This window comes from Delphinus delphis, chromosome 1 (genome assembly GCF_949987515.2).
Source record: "Delphinus delphis chromosome 1, mDelDel1.2, whole genome shotgun sequence".
NCBI classification, from domain to species: domain Eukaryota; kingdom Metazoa; phylum Chordata; class Mammalia; order Artiodactyla; family Delphinidae; genus Delphinus; species Delphinus delphis.
Genome location: NC_082683.1, coordinates 23,956,160 through 23,975,099, shown reverse-complemented (window position 1 = coordinate 23,975,099; position 18,940 = coordinate 23,956,160). Strand labels below are relative to the sequence as shown.

The window sequence follows — 18,940 nt, the reverse complement described above, 5'->3', positions numbered from 1 at the left end:
CAAGTGGGGAGGGGAGGGAGAGGAGGCTGCCAGGGGCTGGGGGCCTGGATCACAAAGAGCCTTTGTGAACATCAGGGTTCTTTGGCTGCGGGCCCACCCTGGCTAACTTCAGCCAAGAAGGGCCTTTACAGGAAGGAGATGCTTGCAAGTAACAGGAATCTTAGTGAACCAAGTTTATTGAAAACAATGACAACAACAACTGAAGGGTGGTCGTGATGTTTCTTGGCTCACATAAATGAAAATCCAGGGAATCTGGTCAGGCGTGGCTGGACCCAGGAATCAAATTCTTCAGTCACCTCTTTCTCTCTTTCTCCACCTCTTGCCTTCTTCCTCTCGGGCTGAGCTGCCTGAGAGTGAAGCTGGCAGAGAGCACGAGGCAGTCTGAGTTGGGCTCCACCCCCAGTACCAAATGAGACCTAACAGAGCCTTGAATGCTGTGCCCAGGAGCATGGGCTCATCCTGGGACAGGGGGAGTCTTTGAGGGTTTGGGGGCAGGGGAGTTACAGGATCGGGCTTGGGCTTTAGAAAGGAAGAGACCAAAGTCAGGGACCCATAAGAAGGCTGGTGAAGTCCTCCTGTGGAGAAGGAGAGAAGGGGATTTGAGAGGAATTGTCAACCTTCTGGAGTTGTCAGCTTTTCTTGGGGACAGCAGATTTCTTCATAGGTTTTATCTGCTCTTTATCAGATCCCCAAACAACTGATAAAGTGAGGCTCTAATAGAGACGGACAGCGACCTCCCTTTCACACATGAGGTAATTGAGGCCCAGAGACATCAAGTGACTTTCCTGAGGCCACACAGCAGTCAGGGGTTAGACTAAGTGCCTTTTCATTCTACTTTAAGTGGAGGCTAAAAGGGCTGGGGCCACAGTCTGTGTGAGTTCTTGCTTCTCGTGAAGATCCATATGAAGAGGCACCCCAGAAGCCCCCATCAAATGGGGATTGGGGGCAGAGGTCACAGGAGGAGGGGACTAGCCTTTCCTCCAGCCTTGCATCCTCATCAAGAAGATGCCGAGGGGCCATGGCCGTGTGTCCTGAGGACCAGCTGAGGTGATACCCCCATCCTCATTCCCACCCCAACCCTGGCTCGAAGCCAAAGAACGGGCAGAGGTGTATAGTGGAATTGTGCCCTGTGGCCAGGCGGCTGGGAGGGGGCTGGCCTGAGGAACAGGAAATAGCTGTGTTTGGGGAAGTCACGTGGCCCGGGCCAAGCCCAGACAGCCCACCATTGCTGGACAGCCCTCACCACGGCCCTATCAACGCCCCATTTGAGGCTCATGCCGGGGTCCTTTGACGGGGCAGGTTGGACCCACTGAGAGGGCCTGTTTGAACCAGATGCCTGGAAAGGGGCTGGCCCCAGGAAAAAGGGAATTCGTGCAGGCCAGGCAGGTGAGCGCCATCCGGACGGGCTGTCTCTTGGAGGGAAGGAGAGTCGACAAAGTCAAGCCCTTGTGGCGGAGCGGGAGGGCGCACCCCAGTTTCTCAAGGCTGTGATGGCAGCAGGAACGGTCACTGAGTGGGCACTTCAGTGTGTCGTCTGTGTGACTCTCTCACTTGCCCCACGTGCAGGTGCCATGCAAGGATGCTTCCTGGGGCTCAGGGTGGGCAAGCCACTTGCCCAGAGTCACCATTGGTTAAGGGGCAGAGCTGGGCTTTGACTCCGACAGGCCTGATGGAACCCGAGCTTCTCCCTCTGGTCCTTCCTGGCCCACCTCAGGCACCTTGCAGGGTGAGCAGAGTGATGACATGATTCCGAAACTTGAAGAGCCCCTTGAAGATGGGGACTGAGGCATAATTATCATTGAACGTCCCAGCACCGAGGACGTTCTAGGCCTGGCTCTAGAGCCCTACGCTGCTTGCGGTAGAGGAGGCATCCGTTGTGGGTGCAGGACCCAGACAGAAGCTGACAGGGGAAGTGGTCCAGGTGAGGTATGTTGGGGGCACAAACTCAGGCAGTGGACATGGGGCTGGGTAGATCCATGAGGCATTAGGGAAGCAGGACCTGCAGGGCAGAAGTGAGGAAGAGGAGGTTCACAAGACTGGTGCCCAGGTTTGGAGAGTCTTTGGGATGGTGGTGCCTAGCTCTGAGCTGAGGGTATAGGACGGGGGACAAAAGAAGATGCACTAAGCTTGCATTTGAGCTACCCTGGGGACCACATGATGGGAGTTACTCAGGAGGCAGCTGTGTCTATAGGTCTGGAGTCAGGAGAGTGAGGAAGGAGGGAGGTTGAGATGTGAGTGCCATCTGTGGACACGTGGGTGGGATGTCATGTGGATGGCGTGTCACCAAGCGGTTGGGTTCACGGAGGCGTTAACCCGTCAGCAGGACGTGATACTGGCCCATGGCCTCCCAGGGCATGCCCTCACGTGAAAGCACACGTCTCCTTGCCCTGTCCAGCCTCTGGCTTCCAGCCCGCCTGACTGCTTGTAGGGACTGAGACCAAGACAGCATGTGTGAGGTCTGACGGCCCATGAGAGAGAGTGGTTCACATACACAGAGGCTGTGGCCTGAAGGGGCCATAAATCTGGACAGCACAGCTACACTGCAACAGCCCCGCGGGCGGTGGGGATGATACCCGCATGGCGGATGAAGAAGCCTTGTCCTGGATTTATGGGCAAATTCTCCATTTTGTGAGGTCTCTGCTGACTTTGGGGAGACCAGGGATTCACGTCCAATCAGGCAATGAAATCTCCAATTTGCAATGAAATAGTTTTAAGTCTTAAAGACTCAAGTTTTAAGTCCCAGGTTAAAGGAAGCTGGGCCCGGGGGGTGTGAGAACACCTACGCTTGGTGTGAGAAGCTGCTCCTGTGGGTCTCTGAGGCCACAGGCCCCTCCCACTGCCCACCTGGATGGGCTCCCACTGCCCACCTGGATGGGCTGTCTGGGAGCTGGCGCTCATATTCCAGCCTCTCCCCTGGGACTCCCGGAGGAAGCGGGCCTCATTAGCCACAAGGGCGTTTCAATAGGCAGTGGGCTTGGCAGGGAGCGGCCAGCACGAGGGAGCCGCAGCCTTAAACAAATAGAGTCCATCTGGTAAACAGTTTTGCTGCCGTCTCCCCGGCCCAGGTGGTTAAGCAGGACACTGACCTTGCAGCTTCCTCTGTTCCACGTGCTGGGGGGACAGTCCAGGCAGGGAGGCAACCTTGGCAAAGGCCTGGAGACGCGACCACAGGTCAGAGGGTGAGTCCAGCCTGGGAGTCTCCCCTCTGATAACTCACAGCTTACAACACCATAATTCTTTCAGCCTTGACCTTGCCAGGGCCAAGCTGCTGAAATTTTACATGTAGGTGGAGCTGAGCTCCTGTCAGAGGGTTTGGGGAAAAGCCAAGGTGTTCTAAGGGGCTTCAGGTGGGACAGTGGAAGGAACAGGAACCTGCCAGGGACATCACCGTGCACCTTCCCAGCTCCTCTGCCCTGAGAGGTGACGGCAGTTGTCGTAGGGAGAGTGTGGGAAGGAAAGATCTAGATGTTCCTGGCGATGGGTGTCCTTATGGAGGCTGTAGGTGGAACAACCTTGACACTGTAACATCTCTCGGTTGCCCATGGTCACTCTGCGAGTGAGAACAGGGCCAGACCTTGCTCTCAGGTGGTCAGACTCCACAGGGTGCTGCCCCAGCAGCCTCCGTCGCTGAAGGCACCGGAGGCGGAAGGACCTACAGACTCAGTAACCACCAGGCGTAGTTTTGGTGTAATTATCACCTAGTCCCCCCCCTACTGACCCTGAAGCAACTTTTCCTGAACTAAAAAATGCTGTATTTCTTTCTTTCTTCCTTTCTGAGATCCAGTTTTTTTTTTTGCGGTACGCGGGCCTCTCACTGTTGTGGCCTCTCCCGCTGCAGAGCACAGGCTCCGGACGCGCAGGCTCAGCGGCCATGGCTCACGGGCCCAGCCGCTCCGCGGCATGTGGGATCTTCCCGGACCGGGGCACGAACCCGTGTCCCCCGCATCGGCAGGCGGACTCTCAACCACTGCGCCACCAGGGAAGCCCCCGAGATACAGTTTTTATCTTTTTAGATATATGTCTAGAAGTGGCCTTGTTGTAGCATAAAGTTCCAAATCGATTTTTAATTTTTTGAGAAATCGTCATCCTGTTTTACGTAGTGGCTGAAATGATCTACATTTCCCCCAACAGGCAAACAGGGAACAAGGATCCCCTTTTCTCCACGTTCTCACCCATGCTTGCTTTACCTTGTCTTTTTAATGATGGTCATTTTAACGAGTGTGAGGAGACGTCTTGTGGTTTGATTTGCATTTCTCTGATAGTGATGTTGAGCATCTTTTCAGGTATCTGTTGGCCATTTGTGTGTCTTCTTTGAAAAAATGTGTATTTACTGCCTCTGTCCATTTTTGAATCAGATTTTTTTTGAAGTAGATCTGATTTACAATATTGTGCTAATATTCCCTGTGTTATACGGTAAATCGTTGTTGTTTATCTATTTTATATATGGTCGTGTGTATCTTTTAATCGCATAATCCCTCCCCCCGCCCCCTCCCTTTCCTCTTTGGTAGTCACAAGTTTGTTTTCTATGATTGTGAGTCTGTTTCTGTCTTTGTAGATTCACTTGTATTATAAAAATGTTGTATTTCCTTGTCAATCCCCTGTCCTCTTCCCTCCCTCCCCTTGTTCTATGCCTATATATACCACCGGGTGGGCAGAATTCTAAGAAGCCTCCAATGACCTATGACCTTGTCTAGTTCTCTCCCCTCGAGTGTGGACGGAGCCTGGGACTCTGATGGGACAGTCACTCCTGGGATTGGGTTATGTTAGCTGGTAAGTTGACTTTGAGAAAGGGAGATTATTCTGGGTGAAACTGACCTGATCCGTTGATCCCTTAAAAGGGACTGGGCTCTTCAGAAAGAGGAGGTTTGGCATGGGAGAGATGTGACGCGTGAGAGGCCTTGGGGGAGAGCACATGACAAGGACTGTCGGGTGACCCCTGGGTGCTGAGTGGCCCCTGGGTAACAGCCTGCAAGCAGAGGTGGGGAGGGAGTTCAGTCTGACAACCGCAAGGCAATGAATTCTTCCAACCACCGTGTTAGCTTGAATGAGGATCCTCAGCTCCAGAAAAGAACAAGGCCCAGCCTTGATTACAGCTTGATTTCAGCCTTGCGAGGCACTGAGCAGAGAACCCAGACTTCTGACCTTCGGGAGCCATGAGGGGCTATATTTGTGCTGTGTTTAAGCTGCTACGTTTGTGGTCATTTGTTACATAGCAATGGAAAAAGAATGTAGCGCCCCTTCCCGATTTGGAGGAAGTTTTATTGTTCGTCCTTCAACATCTAAGTGACGGCAGCACCGACAATCCTGTACGTCTGAAGTCTTGGTCAGTGTACGTCCAGAGTTCTGAAAGATGAAACAGGTAAGCCAACCATTGTTTACACAACCTCAAGTGGTCTTCTCAGGTCTCCAGAGGCTCTGTGTTGAGGCTGAGGGGACAACAGCAGGGATTTCAGGCAACACAAAGGGAAGTTAGGTACCTTAGAAATTGGGAGAGAAAATATATTCTGTTCTGTGAGCCAGAGCGTTATATTAAATTCAGAGCTCACATTTTTAGGAGGGGGAGAGACAAATTGAAATGCCACTGGTCATGGGCTGAAATCCATGTGTTGTAAAGGATGGTTGTAGGATGTGAGGACGTTTTCATTCGGGAAGAATCAGCTTAGTGGGGGTGTGGCCATGATCTTCAGGTCGTTGAACATGGTATACCGGGAGACTGGCTCGCTCTCAGAGCCGGATGGAAAATACTCTGGGAAGCACCAAGCTCCCCATCCAAGAGGCTGAACACCATAGGCTGGACGACAGCTTTCCAGAGAGAGACTTTATGTTTCGTATGGGAGGTTGGGTGAGATTGGTGGTTTAGTTACATCAGAAGCACCTCAGAAATACAGACTCACTGGGTCTGGGAAGGATCCTGGGAATCTGCATTTTCTTTTGAACCACCTTAACCAAACTATCGACAGTTTGCGGGTAACGGAAGGAAGTATAAAACAGAGAGTGACTTGCAGATGCAGTGAATGAGGATTCTGCTTCATGCCCCGCAGATCCTAGCTGCCCTTGGGGTCCTGTAGGGGCACCTCCCTTCCTGGCCCTCCCCTTCCCCACCTGTTGGGGTCCTGTTCTTCCCGACCCCCAGGACGGCCCCAAAGGCATCCTCATCTTGGACCCCAAAGCTTTACCTTCGCTTAGCTTAAGTTCCCCCCAAAGCAGATCCTGAGACATGAACTTGGGTACAGGTTGTTTATTTGGGAGGTGGTCCCAGGAAGTAGAGTGAGTGGGGAAGTGAGGCAGAGAAGGGATAAAAGCCAATAAAAATGTTCAGTGAGAGAAGAGGAGGAGGGAGTGACTCATTCTGTGGCAGAGAAGAGAGGGGGATGGTGGGGGGAGGGAGAGAGACTGGCAACGGCCTGGAAAAGGTGTCAAGAAACAGATTTTGAAGGACCTTAAATGCCCAGCTAAATTTGAAGTTTCATCTAGAGGTGATATAAGGCCAACAGAAGCTGTTTTTCCTTGGGAAGCGTGATGGAGCACGTCCTTCTCGCTAAACACCCACATCCCACCCCTTGGAGTCATTCCATCCCCAGGTGGAGTCAGGTGATGTGTGCTCCTTTTCTCTCTCTTGTCCATGTGTCTGGAGACAAAGGATGTGGAAATGATGGGCTACCAAGAGAGAGGCAGCTTTGGGGAGGTCCTGTCTAGCGCTGGGCTGTGTCACAGGAGAGAAACAGACCCTTGTGTTGAGCCATTGTGATCCAAGGGCTTGCTTGCTGCAGTAACTTGGCCTCTTCTACGCTGATTAATACAAGAAGGCATTGCGAAAGCAGTAAGCGTGGATGCGGCACTCAGTACCTTGCGTTCTCCACCATCCTCTGACATCGGCATTGAGACCCCCACTTTATAGACATAGAACTAAAGAGCAGAAAAGTGAGGGGATTCATCTGATGTCAACAGAGCTGGCAGGTGACAGAACGGGGGCTCAAACGCAGCTCTGTCTGATTCCAAAACTTTTTCACTTCATAGGATTCCTCAATGTCTGGCATGAGCACCACTGACAGAAAGCAAGATAATTTCGGTGATACGTGGAAGAAAAAGTTAAGTTTAATTAGTTTTGAATTTATCTGAAGGCATTTTGGAATAAGTATGTCATCGGTACATCAAACCAGCGATTTCACGGCTGTTGTTTCAAATAAGAAAGAGGAGAAATTTTTGTCCAAAAGTGAGTTGGTTTAATGTTAGAAAGATTAATTCAAAAAATAGTAAAGGTATATGTGGATCTAGCAAACGGTGATGATGGTTTGGAAGGTCTAGGGGACAGGCAGCCCTGGACTGCCCTGCATCGAGAGATACCCAGGTTTGCTCTTCAGGAAAAGAGCTGAGCTTGGGGCACAGGAGGGGGAGTCCTGTGTGCTTTCTCCTGACCCACACTGTGCCCAGGGGCCTCTCAATGGATCACAAAACCTCTCTCTTGGATAAAACACTAAAGTCTTTAAGTTTCTGGAAACCCGAGGTGTGTGAAAACAAGGAGGGAACAGGGGGAGCGCTTCACGGCCGCCTGTGTAGCTGGCGGCCGCCTGTGAGCTGCCTTAATGGAGGCCCCTCAGCGCGGTTTTTCTCCTTGGCTAATACCGGCCACACTGTTCCCGATTTTGATTCCTGGGGTAAAATGTTTCACATTTTCAAAACACAAATATTTATTTTCTTTCCTCAATGTATATACTCAACTTCCAGGTCTCCTCCCCACCAAGCCCCCACTCCCACTATGGAATGTTAAAACTGCCCCTTTGGGGGGAACCCATCTCTGTTCCTGAAAACTTACCTGTAGCAGTTTCTGTGGCTCTGTTAATAAGCAAAGTGACACAGAAAAGGCGCTTCTGTTCCTCTGAGGAGCCCATAGACCTGCCATTCAGAGACAGAGCTGAAAGAGCTGTTTCATGGGCCCAGCTGCTGCCCTGGCCAAGAGGGCTTTGTACCCTGAGCTCCGGACACAGTTCTGTCCACTGGGGAGAGGGGTGGTGGGCTAGGAGACTCCAGCTCACGTTCTGCTCGTCTACCTTCAGCAGGGGAGTGGGGGGCGGGCACCGTGCCTCTCTCGCCATTGGTCACCATCACCGACCCCAGCCTGACCTTTGATGGTTAACATGGAAATGGACCCAGTTCATCATTACTTCCTTCTTTTAATTCATTTCTTCATTTGCTCACCAGATACCCTGTGATAGGCACCAAGCTGGGTCTGGGGGGTTTACTGGTGATGAGACAGACAAGCCCCCTGCTGGGAGGGAGCTGACATCCTCTGGGGCAAGGGTGGGGGTGGGGGCCAGATACCACATTCATAACACAATTTGGGGAAGTGATAAGGGCCACAATGACCACACCCTGTGGCATCTCTGGAGAAGAGAATTAGACTTTCAAGTTGCAGAGAAGAAAAGAAATCCATTTCAACTGGTTTTTGGAACTGGGGAGGCCTGTGAATTGTGAAAAAATGAAATGAAAATGGGAAAACTCAGAGGGAAATGCTTTTAACTTCCTTGCTCTCTAAATAGGGGCAAAGGGGAATGAGACCTGATTTCTAAGCTTGGCTCTGCCCCTAAACAGGCTGGGTGGCTTCAGGCAAGTCACGAACCCCTCTGGGCCTCAGTTTCCTCATCTGACAAATGGGCTAATACAGTTGGATCTGCTGACCGCAGCGGTTTGTTGGGGGAACAAAGGAGACAGGGTGATAGAGCGAGTGACTGTGCCATGTCACACATGGAAGGGACTGTTATCATCATCACCGCTGAAGATTGTGACAATGTTTGTTGGATCAGCTGTGCCCGGCAATCACTTTTTAAAAAGCATCTGTACACTTCCTTTTATTGAGGTATAATTTATACAGAGTGAAGTCACAGGCCTTAAGTATTAGCGATTATACCTCCCAAAAGATGATAAACTTTCAGTCCCCAATCTCCGCTTCCGTCCTCTCATCGACTCCTCACAGGGTTCCAGTGAGGCAGGCAAGACAAGAGCTACCATTCCCTTATCATCTTGTGCGGCAACAAGCTGAGGCTCAGAGAGGCTAAGTCACCAGCTCCAGGTCACCCAGCTGGTGAGCAGCAGAAGTGCATTTGAACGTGGTTCTCTCAGATGGCCAAGCCCATGCTCTCTCTGCTCTATCCCATCAACTACTGGACCCAGATGCAATGGTGGGGACCCTTCCTGATTATACTCCTTTACTTACAAGCCTTATTTTTGCCTCCTCTGTGCAGACCCTGGGCTGGTCCCAGACGCAGAGATGAATCAGTCAGACACTTACCCACTCATGGATGAAATGGTCAAGGCACGGAAGCACAGGGAGGGGGTCCTAACCCCAGGGGAGCCACGGGAGAGGTGGGCATGGAGAAGGCCCCTCCCGTGCAAGCTTTACCCGTGCAAGCAGGGTGGCTGAGAATACTGGTTTGGGGACCTTTCCTGGCACTGACACTGAGCTGCACTTTAGACAAGTTACTTCAAAACTGTTTTTCAGTTCCTCACCTGGGAAGTGAGAGTAATAATACCGGTTGCCTCACAGGGCTGTCAAGAGAATTCAGTGAGATGGTTCATATAAGTCTGCTCTTCCAATCAACCCCTCCCGGTGTTTCCAGATGAGGAATCTGAGGCACAGAGAGGTGAAGTAACCTGCCTACAGTCACACAGGCAGTACAAAGCCAACCCAGGCCACCTGGCTCCTAAGTCTGAGCTTTCAACCACTTTCCCTACTGCCCCCCACATACTAGGGGCTCGGGTACACGTTCACCCCGATACGACCTTGCAAGATGGTTAGGCAGAGAGTGATCGGGAGGAAAGGGCATTATGGGTAGATGGTCCTGCGTATACAAAGGCTTGAGGAGAGCTCAGAATCCAGGCGCGGCTGGAGAGCAGGGCGTGTGTGGAGAGGCAGCGGAGGCCAACGGGGAGACTGGGGTTGGAACGGTAGGGGCGAGAAAAGCGTGGCTGCGGGATGAGGGTGCGGGCAGTGCAGGGGAGCGAGGCCGCTGCACTCAGGTCTCCCTGGGCTGGGAGTGGCAACTTCGGGCCAGCGCAGGCTCTGCGCCCTGGAGGAGCCACCCTCCACCCACCTGAGATTTCCTGGATTCCAGCTGCAGCTCCTGCAGGCAAAGGAGCCCTTGTGGTCAGAGGGGCCTCCGGAGCCCAGGCCGGGCGGCTCCCTCCCTCCCTGGCACACATACCTCCATTCAGCCCGGCCCCGCCCCCCGAAGGGGGCCGCCCCACGTCAGTGGGGGGCCGTCTGGGCAGGCAGCGAGCTTGATAAGACCTGGCCCCCACTGGTCCCCACCACTGCGCCGATACTGCCCGCGCTGCCAGAACCATGAGGGCACTCTGTGGCCCCTGCCTCGTGCTCTGCGGCCTGCTGCTGCTGCAGGCCCCACGCGTACCTGGCCTTGCGCCCCTGTCCAGAGGTGAGGGGGCCCATGTGAGGCGGGGGACACCGGGCACAGAGACAGACAGAGCCTAAGTGGGATCCAGGATGGGGATAGGGGGGCAGGGAGGCAGGGGTGGCCTGCAGGCTGACCCAGGAGCAGACAGAGATGGTGACAGTCACAAGGGCTAGGGCAGGGTGACCCTGTCTGTTCTTTCCAGGGACATGAGTGGGGTTCTCTGAGCCTCTCTCTGGGCTTTGCAGCTCCCAGGCTGTCCTCAGGGACCACGCAAACTGCAGGGCCCTCGGTCTTCTGGGTCACCAAGGGCAGACGCTACCCAGAGAGCCTGCTGACATCTGGGGCTGCACCAGGCCCAGGGCTGAGCTCACGGCTCTCCAATAAGTGCAGACGTGGGGGTGGCCAAGAAGGGGTTCCCCCTTCCACCAGCCCTTCCAGCAGATTCCCGATTGGCCTCCCCATGGGCTGTACCCCACTGAGTTTCAGCCTTGGACACAGAATCCTAGAATGCCCAACTCCTCCTGTACAGATGGGGAAAAAGAGGCCAGAGAGGAGAGGACCCGTCTAAGACCACAGAGCGAGAAAGCCTCAGCCCCTGGGCTCCTGATCCACTGCCAGTTCCCTCACCCTCTCTGGGCCTCAGTTTACCCATTTGTAGCCTCAGCTAGTAGAGACTGGGGAGCCAGCGGCAAGGTGATTTCTGAGGTTCCTTGAGGACCTCTGACACCCGGGCCTAGGGCACTGTGGCTGGGGGCTGGGACAGTCCCGTACACCTTGCCTTTCCTGATTCTTCTTCCTGCATCCCTGTTTGGGAGCAGCTCAGACTCAATGTGGGACGGAGGGGGCTGGCCTTTGTACTAAGTCCCACCAGGCTGCAGGTCCAGGCCGGTGATACCACCAGGCATTAGGCCTATTCTTCCCCCCAGACAGATGAGAAAAGTGAAGCTTCAAAGGTGCAATGATCTGCCCAGGGCCACAGAGTGGCTGAGCTGGGCTTCGGACCCCTGTCTACCTCACTCGGGCTCTGTGTACCACCTAGCACATGGTGCTGCCTCCCAGGCTGTCTGGGAAGACATCGCTCCTTGGGAGTGTGTCTTGGGGGCCCATTTGGTCAGGCTGCCAAGGTGGCCGGTAGGAACTCCTGCCTGTTCTCCTGCTCTTGGACACCAGCTGGCAGATCGACGCAAACTGGGTCCGCTTTGCTGATTTGCTTTAATGCTCAGATGAAAGAGGCCATGTTGACAGGTGCTGCGTTGGCCTTCAAGGCCACGCCCGCCCGAGGGCCCACCCTCAGGGCCCTCCTGCCCAGCCAGGGGAAAGAGCTGCCCCTTGTTGGCGGTAGCCACTCTGGGCTGAAACCTGAGACATGAAAGCTGTCTTCTCCTTTGCTGCCCCCTGAACACCCTGCATGCCCAGCCCTGTGCTGGCACCCTACGTGCCTTTTTGCTTGTCCTCAAAGGATCCTGTAAGGAAGGGACCACCTGCTCATTGTACAGAAAGGAAACTGAGGCTCAGAGAGGTGAGGGCACCATTCGAGCCTCTGTCTTTCCCACGGGCTGAGCAACCTCTGGCAAGTTGCTTGCTCCAGCGTCCCCACCTGATGATAGGACCCAGCCAGCCTGGTTCGGGTCTGGTCTACTCTGCCTGGGGCCTCACGTCCAGACCTAAGTAGCTGCTGGTGCGCTGCTCCTTTGTCTTGAGTGTCTCTGGTCCATCCTCCTGACCTCTGCCGCCTCCCAGGGCACCTCTGCCGGACCCGGCCCATAGACCTGGTGTTCGTCATCGACAGCTCGCGCAGCGTGCGGCCGGTGGAGTTTGAGAAGGTGAAGGTGTTCCTGTCCCAGGTCATCGAGTCACTGGACGTGGGGCCCAATGCCACCCGCGTGGGCGTGGTCAACTACGCCAGCTCCGTGAAGCAGGAGTTCCCGCTGCGGGCCCACGGTTCCAAGGCCATGCTGCTGCAGGCCGTGCGCCGCATCCAGCCGCTGTCCACAGGCACCATGACGGGCCTGGCCATCCAGTTCGCCATCACCAAGGCCTTAAGCGATGCTGAGGGCGGTCGCCCCAGCTCACCGGACATCAGCAAGGTGGGGACTCACGGGAACGTGGCAGCAGGTGACAGTGAAGAGCTAGGTTTTCAGTGCCAGGAGCCTAGGCCTCTGGAGGGGAAGAGATTGTGCAAGGCTGCTCCCCAGGGGCCCCAGAGTAATGATATTAAAAATAATGCTGCCCCTTCCGGGCTTCTTACCATGAACCTTCTCAGGTGGGCCTCACTACACCCCCTTTATCCAGATGAAAGAACAGGGGCTCAGGAAGGTGAGCTGTGCCTCATGGAGCTGCATTTCTAACCCAGGCCTGTCAGCTCACCAAGACCCAATCCAAGGGGTTGGGCATCTGGGCCAGGGGTGGGGACTCAGGAATCAGAAGCAGACCCAGGTCAGAAGGAGAAAAGCAGCTAAGGGGGCTGGATGCCGAGTCTCAGACTCCAGCAGAGCTGTGAGGACCCAACTTCAGGGCAGGCTCCGGCAGGGGGTGATGAGGGCCGGCTCAGCACCAGGGTCCCCTCCTGTTACCCTTTCTGGGGTACGGCACACAGGTGCCTTGTGGGAGGGGAAGAGTGTTTTCCTCTTAGGAAAGGGCAGGTAGTATCTTGGGGAATGGAGGGAGAAAAGGCAGCATCTTCCTTCATTCCTTGGGCATCAATGTGGGAACAACCTTCCCAGGGTATACGGGAGAAAATGTCCAGACCGGAGGAAAAACTGCCATTCCGTAGCCTCTGCCTCCCTCTGGTGGCCAAAGGGTAGAACTGTACGGTGTTGAGCGCAGGTTGGGCCTGGCTGTCAGAGGCCCTCGTTTGACAGGGCAGACGAGGCTCTGCCCTCAGGCGGTCATGTCCGAGGGAGGAGACACCCAGAGCCCATAGTCAGATTAGAGAACAGCTCAGCCACGTCTCTCAGTCAGAGAAAACCTGTTGCCTCCTCCGCTATCCAGGTTCTTTTCCCTAGGCCCAAACCCTGGTGTTGGTGAGGGGCCAGATCCACCTGCTGCCGACTAGCTGTGTGACCTGGGCTAGCCACTCCGCCCTTCTGGGTCAACCTCCTCTTATGCCAACCATCCTAAGGGTTTACTGGAGGGCCAAGCGGCCCACCCAGCGCGGGGAGGGAGGTCGGGTCCTCACACACGCCCCGCGTGTGTATCGCAGGTGGTCATCGTGGTGACGGACGGGAGGCCCCAGGACAGCGTGCGGGACGTGTCTGCGCGGGCCCGGGCCAGTGGCATCGAGCTGTTCGCCATCGGCGTAGGCCGTGTGGACAAGGCCACGCTGCAGCAGATCGCCAGCGAGCCTCAGGACGAGCACGTGGACTACGTGGAGAGCTACAGCGTCATCGAGAAGCTGTCCAAGAAGTTCCAGGAGGCCTTCTGCTGTGCGTGGGGCGGGGGATGGACCAGGCTGGGAGGGGTGCTGGGGGAGTGAGGTGTGTGTGGGGGTGTATACCGGTGTCTGGGCGGGGCCAGAAAATGGGCGTGGCTTAGAGCGGCAGCGTGGGGGCGGGGCCTGGGCTGGAGGTGCCCTATATGGGGGCAGGGACTGAGACAGAGCCAACCTCGGGGCCGGGGCCAGGGCTCAGAGCCGCCTGATCTGGGGGCTGTCCCCTGCCTGGGGTTAAGGGAGTTGGGGAAAGGCGATACCAAAAAGAAGTCCTTTTCGTGGTAGAGTACTGGCAGGGACCAAGGAGGGGCCAGAAGCCAGTAAGGGGAGGGCCTAAAAACACCTGTGCTATTTGGACAGGGGTGGGGGTGGGGGGGAGTGTGTGTGTGTGTGGGGAGCGGGGGGGTAGAGGGGGTGGGGGTGTGTGGGGGGTGTGGGGTATTGGGGTGCCAGAGTCTTCTGTGATGTGGAAGGGTCTGAGGGGCCTGGGCATTGGGCAGGAGAAAGTTCAGAGTCTTTTGCAGAGGAGAGGTGGGTCTCTGGCACGGGGCGGGCCTAGGAAGAGTATGAGTCTGACTGTGAGAATTCCATGCACAGTACAATGCTCAGTACGTGGTATCTAACAAGTGTTTGTTGAGCATCTTCTTTGTGCTGTGTTCACTGCTGCACGTGTTGTTCTCGACACTTGGAATACAAAAGTGAACAAAGGGGATTAAAGGCCCCGCCTCTTTGGCCTCTACATTTTTAGCGGGAAGTTTTAGCTTATTATCCGCAATATCACCTTCTCTGGGGATGTCAGCACTGCTGCAGTGATTCTGGCCCTGGGCTGAGGGTCTGGGACCCCATCCAGTCGGGGGCCTCAGTTTCCCTGAGCGTGTTGAGGGGCCAACCTTGCCAAGATGTCCGAGGCCCCGTGACCATGAGATTCTGAGTCTCCTCTTGTCCCCACAGTGGTGTCAGACCTGTGCGCCACAGGCGACCATGACTGCGAGCAGATGTGCCTCAGCTCCCCGGGCTCCTACACTTGCGCCTGCCGTGAGGGCTTCACCCTGAACAGTGATGGCAAGACCTGCAATGGTCAGTGGGCCGGACACAGGCAAGCCTGGGGAAGGTGGCGGGCAGGGGACGGGGCCTTGGCCCCTCCCCAGGAAGCCCACCTGAGCCTCTCTGTACTTGGCCTCTGGACCAATCTGCAATAGATGCCTTCTAGAGTTTGGCGTCAGCAGTTCTCTTCTCACTACTGTCCCTCCTTCCGTCACAGTGGGTGGTAGGTTTAATATGGTGGAAGGAGTTACATAGTCTTGAGTTCACATCTTGGTGCCACTACTTCTGAGCTGTCTGATTTAACAGCTTTTAGAGCTTCGGGTTTCAATGCTGTAACACGGGGGCCAGGAACCTAGGCTTCACAGAGGAAGTTTTGAGGACCAAATGGGATGATCCTCCGTACAGATCTTGGGTGTGGTGCGTACCCAGCCAGTGGCTGTGATGAATGACTATGAACTTGAGCATCACTCCCCTGCCTTCCTATCCTGCCCCCCCCCACCAGGCTGCAGCGGTGGAAGTGGCAGTTCGGCTACTGACCTGGTTTTCCTAATTGATGGATCCAAGAGTGTGCGGCCAGAGAACTTTGAGCTGGTGAAGAAGTTCATCAACCAGATTGTGGACACGCTGGATGTGTCGGACAAGCTGGCCCAAGTGGGGCTGGTACAGTACTCAAGCTCTGTGCGCCAGGAGTTCCCGCTGGGCCGCTTCCACACCAAGAAGGACATCAAGGCAGCTGTGCGGAACATGTCCTACATGGAGAAGGGCACCATGACCGGGGCTGCCCTCAAGTACCTCATCGACAATTCCTTCAGTGTGTCCAGCGGGGCCAGGCCTGGTGCCCAGAAGGTGGGCATTGTCTTCACTGATGGCCGGAGCCAGGACTACATTAATGATGCTGCCAAGAAAGCCAAGGACCTTGGTAGGTGCTGTCTGAACCCTGAACACCACCAGTGGCCAGGGGTACACATGGAACAGCTCAACTATAGTTTATCTTATGTCTGTTCTGATGAGTGCCCTAAACCCAGATTCAGTGTGAATGAGGAGGGATTGGTTTGTCCAGCTGTTTTTTATACTAATGAGAAAACTGAGGTCCCAGAAAAGTAAGTGGCTGGCTTGATGGTCCTTTGGTAGGTGAGGCTTGGAACTTTTATAGTTGAATGTTCCCAAGAACATACCAACTGTTGGCAGGCAACCCCACTTTGGGACAAGCCTGAGTTTTATCACCTATTAAGTGAGAATAATAATAACCACCAGATGGATGGTTATTAGGGTTACATGAGATTGCAAAGTTCCCAGTACAGTCAGTACGAGTCTGATATATGGTAGAAGCTCAACAGATGTTGATTTCCTCAATCATTGTACCTGCAATTCCAGCATCTGCCACCAGGAGGTGTCTGCTGTTGATTGCCTGGGGATTCCCTGGGAGGCTCAGTTATGGCTGCCTGTCCCTATTGCCACTGCTAATCATCTTGTTCCTCTTGGCAGGCTTTAAGATGTTTGCTGTGGGTGTGGGCAACGCTGTGGAGGATGAGCTGAGGGAAATTGCCTCGGAGCCCGTGGCAGAGCACTATTTCTACACGGCTGACTTCAAGACCATCAACCAGATTGGCAAGAAGTTGCAGAAGAAGATCTGCGTGGGTGAGTGAGGCCAGAAATTGTGTTGATGGGAGGAGCAGGTGGGGCTCTGGGAGGGGTGTGTGTGTGTGTGTGTGTGTGTGTGTGTGTGTAACCATCCTGGACTGGATGTGGGTGGGGAAAACGGGAGCTGGGGTGGCATCATGAGTTGGCAGAATCAGGAGGAAGCCTGGCCAGTCAGACTTTAACAACCAGCAACTGTATATTGAATGCTCTTACACATGTGGCACTCTTCTCAGTGCACTCCAAATATGAATCATTTAATCCTATTTGGTAGGAATATTGTTATGTCCATTTTACAGACAGGAAAGCCAAGGTCAGAGGGGTGGAACCACTTAATAACTGGAGGAACCAGGATTTGAACCGTGCTTCCTCCCCTGATCCTCCCCGGTGACCTTGCCAGCTGGTTCCCAGTGGTAAAGAGTATGGATTCCAGAGCCAGACACGCCTGGGTTTGCATGTTTGTTGACACTAACTAGCTGTTGGCCATAGGGCAAGTTGTTTTCCTTCTCAAGTTCTTCATTTGTAAAATGGGGTTAATGACTTCAACCCCAAAGAATCGGGGTGAGGAGTCACCATGATGACCTAGAGGCCCCTGATGACAGTGTCCTTTGCATAGTAGGTGACCAGCGTGGGGAAGCTAATATTGGAGTTCTTTATCAGGGCTTTGAGGGAGCAGGAAGACATTCAGGGATCGTCCCCCCTCCATCATTCCTAGGAACTCTGTCTTAAGAATTTCACGTGTCTCTCTGCCTTCTCGCATCTCCTAGGCCCCACACTCCCCCAAGACACCCTAGTCCTGGCCTTGGGCAGTGACCACCCGCCTTTCTGGCAGGCAACCACTCACCATCCTCTTTCTCTTTCCCTACTTTCTGTCCACCCCAGAGGAAGACCTGTGTGCCTGCGAGTCCATCGTGAAATTCCGGACCAAAGTGGAGGGGCTGCTGCAGGCCCTGACCAGGAAGCATATCCTTTTCCAGAGGCTGCTGCAGGGAGAGGGAGGGGGAGGGGAGGGGGAGGCGAGGGGAGGTCCCTGTCGGGAGAGGAGAAAGCCGTGCCCCTTGTGTGGTGTGATGGGGCAGGCTCCTCCTTGCCTGCCTCCTGCTGAAGACGGGCTGGATCCTGGCCAGGTAGGCTGGCCCCGGCTTTGATACTGACCCTGCCAAAGCAAAGGCAGGAACCAAGCTGTAGACTGGACACACACAGAGTCCTGGACACGCTCAGGAAAACATGGTGCCCACGGACTTCCATTGCTCAAGCTCTCGGTGACATGACTACCCACCAGTCTCCACTCAGATGGGGCTGGAGCCCTCACAGCTCCCCTGGCTCAGGCAGAACTAGGTGGGGACCCAGCAGGCCTACACCTGCAACTGGACAGCGCTGGGCTTTCCGGGCTCACTGTAACTGCTTGCTTGTTTTTGGAAAGCACCATTCTGAGGGCTGTGGATGGATAAGTTTTGACATTGGGGGGAGCACACGCTATGAGGGGGAAGTGAGAGAAAGTCCTGGAAGGGGGGCCCTGAGTGCAGGTGCCACTCCGTCACTGCCCTGCTCTGGCCAACCTACACATCTCCTTAACTCCCAGTCCACTGGAAGCTGTGAGTAAGCGGCTGGCCATCCTGGAGAACAGAATCGTCTAAGGCTACCTGTCCCCCACGACCTCTCCATCTCCCTGCCCCCAGTGCAGCTCACAGAGCCCAGTGTGTGTCCCCTAGAGCCTGAGTTTAGTCTAGCTTTGCCATTTCAGCGAGGCGGGCTTGGGAAGGGTGGGGCCCTGGGGCGGCACCAGGTCTCTCCCTCTCCCACCCTGCGAGCCTGGGGGGAGTGCGTGTTTGAGTGTGTGTGCAGGGAGCGTGTGCATGTTTGGGAGTGTGTGTGTGAGTGTGTGTGTGTGCGCGCGCCTGAGGCTGGGTGTGTGTCTGAAAGCATGAGTGAGAACACAGGGGTGAGTGTGGGAGGAACTGCGTTTGCATTTTTTCAATCAAAAGCTTAATATATTCCCATATTTTTTAGTTCACCCTTTCTTGACTGAGAGCGCTGTAATCTCTTTTCTGATTTCTCTATTCCCCTTCAAAAAACCATTAAATGTGACTTAACTTAAGCACTGAATGGGGCCAGTGGCAGTGTGGTTATTTGGGGAGCAGGAAGAAGGACCGTGAGGGTGTTGGGTGATGGGGATGGTCGCAGGATGGCAATAGTGGTGGTAACGGGGATGAGGGCCACTGCTCCCAACCTGGCTCACGTTTGTTCTGCCTTTTCAGTTACAAATTCCTTGATGAGGTCTCATTTCATCCTCCCAGCAACCTTACCCAGAACAGACTTGAGTTGTCCCCATTTTACAGATGGGAAAGCTGAGTTCCTGAGTGATAAGATGACTTGCTCGGCAGTGAGTCAGTTGGAGAGACAGGGCTTGAATCCAGGA

General features: G+C 54.5%; 1 protein-coding gene across 1 annotated transcript; it reads left to right on the top strand.

Moving 5' to 3' along the window:
- Window positions 1–10,339: 10,339 nt before the first annotated feature.
- MATN1 (matrilin 1) lies at window positions 10,340–18,158 on the top strand. Its single transcript, XM_060003315.1, has 8 exons — window positions 10,340–10,430; window positions 12,150–12,496; window positions 13,612–13,834; window positions 14,791–14,916; window positions 15,386–15,802; window positions 16,369–16,521; window positions 17,404–17,484; window positions 18,109–18,158. Exons 1-8 carry the CDS (start codon window positions 10,340–10,342, stop codon window positions 18,156–18,158), a joined length of 1,488 nt encoding a protein of 495 aa, XP_059859298.1.
- The last annotated feature ends 782 nt before the right edge of the window (window positions 18,159–18,940 follow it).

Coding starts and splice junctions, on each gene's coding strand:
- MATN1 (XM_060003315.1), top strand. CDS start 10,340: ATGAGGGCACTCTGTGGCCCCTGCCTCGTGCTCTGCGGCCTGCTGCTG. Junction 10,431..12,149: donor CCTTGCGCCCCTGTCCAGAG/GTGAGGGGGCCC, acceptor GCCGCCTCCCAG/GGCACCTCTGCCGGACCCGG. Junction 13,835..14,790: donor GTTCCAGGAGGCCTTCTGCT/GTGCGTGGGGCG, acceptor TTGTCCCCACAG/TGGTGTCAGACCTGTGCGCC.